At 42.4% G+C, this 9,303-nt stretch overlaps 1 protein-coding gene across 2 annotated transcripts in view; it reads right to left on the bottom strand.

The window, feature by feature from the left end:
• Window positions 1-6,833: 6,833 nt before the first annotated feature.
• The window catches only part of Gldc (glycine decarboxylase), a 119,568-nt gene continuing 117,098 nt past the window's right edge, over window positions 6,834-9,303 (bottom strand). For both annotated transcript variants that reach the window (XM_008831097.3, XM_029562519.1), the window contains 3 exons: window positions 8,965-9,137; window positions 7,914-7,994; window positions 6,834-7,519 (listed from right to left, as the gene is read on the bottom strand). In XM_008831097.3, coding sequence (XP_008829319.1) covers window positions 7,376-7,519; window positions 7,914-7,994; window positions 8,965-9,137 — 398 coding nt within the window. In that variant the 3' untranslated portion in view covers window positions 6,834-7,375. The remainder of the gene's footprint in view (window positions 7,520-7,913; window positions 7,995-8,964; window positions 9,138-9,303) is intronic.

Raw genomic sequence — 9,303 nt, 5'->3', positions numbered from 1 at the left:
GGAACCCATTTCTCCTCCTTGTTTTCTACCATAACCCAATTATTCATTACAATCTCAACTCAGAACATCCATTCCCTGACATCTGAACACTAATCATTAAGGTACATATCCAGTCCTGGTACCTCCACAGGCCACATGGCTAAAAGTTTTATAAGAGTTCCCTTATCATTCCTGCCACCTGGAACTTTCCTTTCCTTCCTTTAGAACCTGTTTTTAAATAGGGAAGAAAGTTTCACCAAGATGTCTTAGGAACAGAAATAGAAATAGTTCCCATACTGGTTCGGTCTGTATCTAATAATGAACTGAGTTCTGGAGTTTTGGTTTTGTTTTGTTTTTGCTTTTTGGTTTTTTTTTTTTTTTTTTTTTTTTTTTCCAGACAGGGTCCCACTCTGCAGTCCAGACTAACCTGGAGTTCCTTACATAGGGCAGACTGACCTCAAACTCACAGAGATCCCAAGTGCTAAGATTATAGGCTTGAGTTGCCACACCCAGCCCTTTTAGACACATAACCCTTTGAGGTAAGTAGCATCATCTCTATTTTATAGGCAAAGGGATTTCAGAGTTAGTAACTTGCCCTAAATCACAGCTAGTCAGTAGAGTTTCGACTTTAAAAGTTTTTTCATTAGTTTATTCTAAAGCCTCTCCATATTGTTTCTTTAGTCGGGTAGTTTTAATTTATACTACATCCTTTCGCCCTTTGACAAGCAAGCTGAACACTAATTAATTCAGAGGGAATTCATGTGCAGCTTGACTAAATTTCATGTACAGCACCATAGTGATTGTGATATGGTGTGCACTTCTTTCAGACTTCTGATTTTCAGGCCGTGACAGTTAACAGGCTTCATTCTTGAGTGCAACTAATTTCTGGGAAGTAATGAAGTTGCTTAATGAGCTTCATCCATCCTTTTCTCCCAGAACTACCCTGTGCTCAGTAGCACTAGACTTGAGATTGACAGCACGTGTCTGAGCAGCAGATGCTATGCCAGGCTGTTGGACAAAAGAGAGAAACAGTGTTGCTAGGTAGCCTTCCACATATACCTTCTAAGTGGCTGGCAGCACATACAATAATCACTCCTTTGCTATTGGCAAATTAGACTGTCCAACTGTCTTCTATGGAGAGAGTATTCTCACTATCTTTTGAAATAGCTTTTTAAAAAATATTTTTTATTTCATGTGGATGAGTGTTTTCCCTGCATGTATATAAGTACACCACATGTGTACGAGGCCAGAAGAGGGTGTTGGATCCCCTGGAACTGGAGTTACAGATGGTTGTAGCTGCCATGTGAGTGCTAGGAATTGAACTTGGGTCCTCTGCAAAAGCAGCAAGTGCTCTTAAGCACTGAGCCATCTCTCCACCTGGAAATAACTTTTTAATCAATTAAAGTATCTGGATTTTGTGTTTGAAGGAACTTTAATATTCCTTACAGTATGTTAATACCCCCCCCCAATTCTTTTATATCAGAATTTTAAAGAAAGAATGTCTGCATCTGGTTCTGCTGTGACTGCCCAATTTGGGGTCAAGTCTGCTGTGGCAGCATCCTTGAGGTAGGAAGTCTGCATTTTTCTGAGGCTGACTGGCTTTACGTCTGGGGCTCTGGATTCCACTGTTTTCTCAGTCTGACTTCAGCTGTTTTATAAAGCACTTGAGTCTCACCATGTTTTTTGTTTTTCCCAATGACTTCAGAACACTTCTGTAGAAAACTGAACCTGTCATACCCAGAAGTATGCACATGCTTTCACTAGTGAGATTAAAGTGCGCTGCAGACAGATTAGAACCACACTCAAGTTTTTTCATGTCAGTCATAAATGCATGAGACCTGTTAACAGCACCCAGAGAGCACTTCCTTTTTATGAAATTCTACTTTTTCAAAAAGAAAACAAATTTTCTTCAGCATGGAGTGGTGGTGCATGCCTTTAATCCCAACACTTGGGATGTAGAGGCAGGTGGATCTCTGTGAGATCAAGGCCAGCGTAGTCTATATAGCAAGTTCCAGGCCAACTGTGACTACTGGGAGATCATCTCAAAAAACCAGAAACCCTCAGACAAAACCTTGGTTTTTTTGGTTTGGATTATAAATTTATTAATTGCTGATATCAACTACTTCTAAGAGCTGAGTGGAATTCCACAGGCTTTGTTTTTGACTTTGATTCTCTCAATGAATAAATGCTGCATATTATTACCCTTACTTTACACTTGAGTAGCTGAAACTGAGTGATTTAACCTGGTTAATCATAACATAACACTGATGGGGCTAAGGTTTTGTTCTAATTTCAGGTAGCCTATATTCTGAACTCTGATACTGCACTGCCTGATTTTCTTTCAAAAATTTTAAATGGAATTAGTCTTTAAGTAGCCACAGTCTTGGGCTTTGTTGTTTCTTTTTCTCTGTCATTCAGAAATTTCTTATAAGATAGTTTATACAAACTTCTTCTCCAGAAACACTGAGGGAAGATATAGTTCTATGTTCTTTTTTCATACTTCCAAATTTGGTAGAAATGTTCCTTTAAAATGACCTGTTGATCAATTTATGGTATGATCACTCCGTGGGTTAAAGTTCCTGATGAAGTTCATGAGAAAAGTTGTTTGTTGACCAAGAATTAGAAAATAATTCTCAAATAAGATCCGGGATTGTGGATTTGGTTGTTTAATCTGTGCTGCATTCACTTTATGAAAACTTCCTTATAGACATTATTGACTATCAGGTAAACAGTGTTGCTACCTGACTTTCCTTCCATCATCTCTAGCGAGTCACTGCTGAGATGGTTTCTCTTTCTCACCTTAATGCTGCCTTCCTGTCTCCTTGAACCTTTTCATTGCTTATCTTTTTGATAAGACGTTTCAGACAAAACCTTTTTTTAAAAAATGTAAAAATTGTTTACTTCCATGGAAAGACATCCAGAGTAGACCAGACTACTGAATTTCCTTCCCTCTCCTGCTGGTCCTCACCTCCCACCAGCTCCAGAGCTTTCTACTTCATGAAACTGGCCCCCTCCCCCAAAACCTCCAGCCTGCTTCCCGCTCTGCTTAGGAATGCTCCTACAACTAGTTTCTGTGTAACCAGGTTTGACCTTCATCCTTCACTGACTTGCAGCACCTCTGCTGTACATCTCTGCACTCCACCTGTTATCCAATTCTCTAAGAAAAATCTAGAAATGGCCCCGAAGAGACAAACGCCAGTACTTTCAAGCCGCCTCCATGATGGACTTTGGTGGAGGTCATATCCGTCATTGCTGCCATGCCAGAGTTGTAGTCCTCATGTTTTCCAGCTTAAATCTAGATTTTCCCTAAAAGGCAGGGGGTGGATAGTCTTAAATACAGCCACAGTGCTCATGAGAACACTGCTTTCTACTTGTAATGAAGATTTAAGGGAATGTGGACACACATAGAGAACATATAACCACACATACAACACTACATACATTTTTTAAAAAGACTTGTTTGGGGGGAAAATGATGCAAGAGGCTATGTGAACAGATCTTGAAGTTATGCAAACAAGTTGAGTGCACACCAAAGTGTACATACGACTGTTAGGGTGACAAAAGACTTGGGACATTGGTTATTTAATATCTAATCAATGCCATCTAATCCTTTGCTACATGGACTTGTACATCTTAAGTTAACATATGCAGTTCATACGGATAAAAACGTCACAGGAAACAAGAAGAGATGTGAGAAGGGAGGCAAATGAAGTCATTGTTCGCTCTACAGTCGACATCACAGAAACTCCTCAACTCTTGTGTTTTAGTTTGTTTTCTGTTGCTGTGATCAAACATTGACCAAAACTGACTTGGGGAGGAAAGGGTTTATTTAATTTTTCAGCTTACAGTTCATCATCAAGGGAAGTCAGGGCAGGAACTCAAGTAGGAACTTGGAGACAGAAACTAAAGCAGAGACCACAGAGGAACACTCTCACTGGCTTGCTTCCTCTGGCCTGCTCAGGCACCCCTCCTATATACTCCAGGCCCACCTGCCCTGGGATGGCACCACCCACAATGGGCTGTGCCCTCCTACATCTACCAGTAATCAAGAAAATGCTCCATAGATGCCCACAGACCAGCCTGGTATAGAAAACGCCTCAATTGAGGTTCCCTCTTCTGAGATATCTCGTTTGTGTCAAGTTGTGGATGTCAAGCTCTCAGAATATTCATTCCCCTGCCTTCCACTTCCTGTCGTGGCCTCAGATTTGGGGCCCTGCATGGTGTCTCGATTCACCAGTCTTGTTATTTGGTTGGTTGGGAGACAAGGGGCTGGGTGGGGGGGGGGTTGACTTGGTGTGAGCAGAATTGAGCCTAGCAGAGGAAGTGCATGGCAAGTGTCAGCACCCCATCTAGGGATTGCTATAGAAGCCTCAGCCAAGGCAAAAGGGTTTTCTCTCCAGTGGTTGAGATTTGCCTTAAAGGGCTGGGAATGGATGTAGCTCGGAAGTAGGCATTATTCTTGAATGTTCAAGGCCCCCAGCACAGGCCATAACCCTCTCCCCAAAAAGTTAGAAGACATGAAACTGATGAAAATCTAGCCTCTGAAGACCCATCCCTTTAAGAACTAGAGTTCCAGAAAGAAATATGAAATGTAATCTTTTACCTAGATGAGGGGCACAAGATGGCCAATGACAAAACTAGAGTTTGTTGGCCAGATAAAAGATTAAAGTATCTGCCGGACGTGGTGGCATGCCTTTAATCCCAGCCCTCAGGAGGCAGAGGCAGGTGGATCTCTGTGAGATCAAGGCCACCTTGGTCCACATCGTGACGTCCAGGTGGGCTGGAACTAGGAAAACCCTGTAAAAAAATAAACAAGAAAAAAAACCCAAAATTAAAGTATCTCTTCTGTGTACAACAAGCCTAGTAGTTTGGAAACTGAAATGTCAGCTCTTTTAGTGGCCTAGAGGGCATCAGCACAGTGTTTTGAATCAAACACTGGCCAGGATTAGGGATATTTCCTGGGCATATGGGTTTCATTGTTTCCATTCTGGGCTGGGGCCCTTGTCCCTGTATCCCACCAGATGAGGACTGCTCCCAGAGAGGCCGGGTCTGTCCCAAGTGGATGAGACAGTTTTTAATTCGGAGCACGTTCTACGTGGAGCCTATACAGAGGCTGTCTTCAAGGCTTGGTGTTTTGCATATAACTTTAAAAGGTGTGCTCATAGCAATACTAATCGGAAGTACTAATTTTCATGGCAGTGCAGTGTGGCTCTTTCAGGGATCATTCCTTTATTCACTAAAGCTATTTCTTTTTTTGTTGTTGTTGTTCTTTTTGAGACAGCGTCTCCCTGTAGCCCCAGCTGGCCTGGAACTCACTTTGTAGATCAGGCTGGCATTGAACTCACAGAGATCCACCTGCCTCTGCCTCCTAAGTGCTGATACTAAAGGCATGCCCACCATGCCTGGCTCTATTATTTCTTATTTAATACAGTACATAGAAAGCCCTGACTTGGCAGTGGAACCCCAGTGATGACAGATATGGTCCCTGTGGAGACTGAAAGACAAAAAAACAAAACAAAACAAAAAAAACCCAAAAATAATTTTTTTTAAAATGGGAGGAAACAAAACTGAGTGTGAAGATAAAAAAAGAAAAGTGACCCATTCTTCAGGGATGTGAGGAAGACTTTTATAAGATCTGAAGTGTGAGCAAAGGAGCCAGCAAAGAAGAGGCAGCCGGGGATAGTGCTCCACAGGAGGATTCCTACAGACCCAGAGGTGGGAGAAGACCAGCGCAGCATTGGGTAGACACACAAGTGATTGGATAATAAAGGACAAGTGGTTCACTTGGACTCTCTCCATTGCCTGTGTTATATTTTGGAGGCAAGTGACAGATGGTCAGCTAAGGAAACAACTTTCAGAATCAACTACAAGCACTCTGGCAAAGGAAGAAAACTGCTGTTTGCTCCAATTATTTATTTTCACACGCTGATACTTCCAGAGAAAGGACTGCTATGATTTGATGCTAATTACATTGAGAGAATCATTTCCAGCTCACGAAGGGCAAAGTTTCTAGATTTGCAGTTACCATGGTAGCATGGAATCCTATATGGCTAAGGGGAAATGGAACTGATCAGCCTAGGTTAAAATGCTGGTTTTCCATCTTACCAATGAACTGTGTGTCCTCCGGCATCACTGCATACCGCCTCCTGTGTGTAGAAGGTTGTGAGGGGCATAGTGACATCGAACACTTAGTACCTGAGGAGTGCTTTATAGCGATCATTTACTGATTAGTGTGTAAAAAAGGAACCACCATCCCATTGCTTTGCTATTGCTTTTGTTAGCCTAAAACAAGTTGTTCTATAAGTGTTTCACATGTGAGACTAAGCTCACTAGAGCATACAAACCTTTAGTTCAAGTCACTAGCATGATGTCTAATAATACGGTCATAGTTGTTGAGGTAAGCTATGTGCAGGGAACTAGGTGATGAGTGTCACAACAAACACTTGGTAACTCTCAGGTAAGAACATCACAAGTATTTGCTATTTCTGGGGAAAATTATTTATGACAGGTCTGGTAGCTGTCTACCCCAAACTCACTCATGGTGAATACTATATGCAGAACATGTAGAACAGCATGACTGAGGGGGCACCAGCCCTTGACTTACTTTCTCTGGACTTACTGCTGAGTCAAAGAAACTGCTATTTGAACTTCTATAGTTGAAGTTCAATTACATGCAGCCTCATTAATTCTAATGAAAAGGCCAGAGTAGCCTTCCCTGGTAACCAGGGAGTGTTTCTTAGCCAGCCCAAAGCAAAACTGCTTAGGTAACTGTCTATCGGATTGGATGGTCTCATTGCCCTTCAGTTCCTTCCTGGTATTGGGCATCATGAGTAAAACTATAGAATGGGAGGGGATTCTTCAAACCCAATTTTATTAGAACACTAATAAAAAATCCACACAATGAAAGGAAGACATTCAGAATCACTATGACAGACCAGGCAGATTAGTCAGGAAAAAGTTCTCCAGTGTATATAAAATGTAAACATCTGCCCTGGCATTTCCCACAGGGAGCACAGCCCACAAGAACTTATTTGGAACAAAAGTAATGTCTATTGAATTCCCAGTATAGGTTTTGACATCTGCAGACTTCTCACATTAAAAAGTTAAAATTGCTACCACACCCCAAACTTTCTATGCAGAAAAGTAAGTGGCTCCCAATCAAGGCAACATGAACATCAACCAGAGCATGTGGAAGCAGAGAACAGAAGAGCATTAGCCTTCCGACAGTTAGTCCATGCTCACCATACTAACTGTATTTACATTTACCTTGAAAGAGTACAAAAATATATAGCATAAAACCCTTATTGAGCCACAGGCAGGAGAGGAAATATTTTTTGTTTTTCAAATGTTCCAGAAAGAGGCATCAAATCAGTCTTTTTAATTTAGGGAGAAAGGACTAGGAAGAAGCCCTTTTCTGTTGGGAAAATGGGGACTCATAGACCTCCATGGGTGGGCAGGTGCAGACCAGGTGCTGATCTCCATAAATGTCATCAATCCGAGCAATGGTTGGCCAGAATTTGTTCTCTGGTTTCACAAAGGGCTGAAAAGGAAAAGATGAAAATTCTGGATGTTCTGAATCTTCCCCCTTGGGACAAAGAAAGGAAGCTATCCTCATATCACCACAGCTATCACTGGCCCAACAAGACTAAAAACCCATACTTTTCATTTACTTTGGGCCTCCTGCTTAGTGTTCCTCCTCTGTTTCTATGGGTTCCTAGTCCTCTGATTGAGCTTAAACCCATGAAGGGAGATGGGAAGATGGCAGAAGGCCATCTGCTCTATGTTTCTCATCACAGTCCACATTTCACAAGGCATTCCCATACCATACATGGTTTGAATGATGAGACTAGATGTGGGAACCCTGCAGGAATAGAGCGGCCTACACACATGAATGCCTTCCCTGTTGGCACCATTCAGGTCAAAGGAGAACTTACCAGTGGAAATGCTGCCACCTCTCTGGAATATGGCCGATCCCAGTGGGAGGATGTGACACAGGTCAAGGAGTGTGGAGACATCTGACAGAGACATAGGGCAGAGGGAGGGTCAGGTCCAAACAATGTGCTGCCACACAGCACAATTTTCCCACACGTCAGCCAGCCATTCAGCTGAAGGAAGCCCACAGAGAGGAAGCTATTATTTTGCATAAATCTACAGGGGGATGGTTTATGAGGAAATATTTCAAATAGTAGAAAAATGAGTAATAATCTGAGCATATCTCCACCCAGTAATGTCAAATGACATTTTATATTTCCTTCATCATTAGAAGTAAAACATAATAGGTGTGCACATACCCTCTCTGCATCTCTGCTTGCCCTCTGCCCCAGTGAAGCCCACTTGTGCTTGCTTCTCTGGTCCCCACAATGCACCTTCACCAGGCAGTTTCAAACCTGCCTCAAGATCCTGTTCTCTGGCTTTATGTCCACAGACTCAACTGTGGCCCTCACAGTATTCTCTATCGCTGTTCCTTCTGAGTAATAGTTACAGCAAAGGACTTAGGACTTTGATCAGATAAAAGGTAACATATTTTGGGAGAGGAGGGTTAATGCTCAGCTTTTATCCAGCATGGGCCATGAACACTGCAAAACATCCAGGCTGAACCAAACACCAATTCAGTTGTTCTCAGGTCACTGTGCCAGTATAAGAACTGGTGTTTATATAGAGCAGATGAAGGAAATAAATGAATTCTATTTGTGGCATACTCTTACTACAGTGCATCAAACAGTAATAAGAATCCCCTATTTAGATAGAGCATCCTTCCTCCATTCTCTCCTTTAGCAATCAACTGGGTGCAGGCGGGCTACACAGCCACCACAACCAAGTACACCTGAGTAACCACTGCTGTGTTTCCCAAGATGATGTAAATTGCTAGTAACTGCATCTTCTCAGAACCGTTTCAGTCTAAGCAAGAATCTTCATAAGAGAGTGCAGGAGTGGCCAGTGCATACCCTTCTAGTCTACGGGACATTAGGAGTAAACTGCACTCACCTTCAGGGGGTTGACCCTAGGGTCAATGCGACCTTCCTCTATGTCAGCAATTTCCTGCCGGATACTGATCATGGCATCACAGAACCTGTCCAGCTCTGCCTTGTCTTCTGACTCCGTGGGCTCAATCATGAGAGTTCCCGAAACAGGCCAGGACATGGTAGGGGCATGAAATCCTGTGAAGGGAGGTAGAGTAATAAGACTTTGGCATCCTCAGATTGGGAGAAAAGGCCCTCTCCACTACACTTTATTCTAGGGAAATCACATCAATTTGTACAGATGTACATACAGGGAGATTCATGGTATCAGTGTTTACAGAGGAACTTAGGAAATAACCTAATA

Source organism: Nannospalax galili, unplaced genomic scaffold (assembly GCF_000622305.1).
Source record: "Nannospalax galili isolate Female #2095 unplaced genomic scaffold, S.galili_v1.0 scaffold175, whole genome shotgun sequence".
Taxonomy (NCBI): Eukaryota; Metazoa; Chordata; class Mammalia; order Rodentia; family Spalacidae; genus Nannospalax; species Nannospalax galili.
Note: the sequence above shows the minus strand (reverse complement) of the source record. Positions and strands in the feature narration are given on the sequence as shown.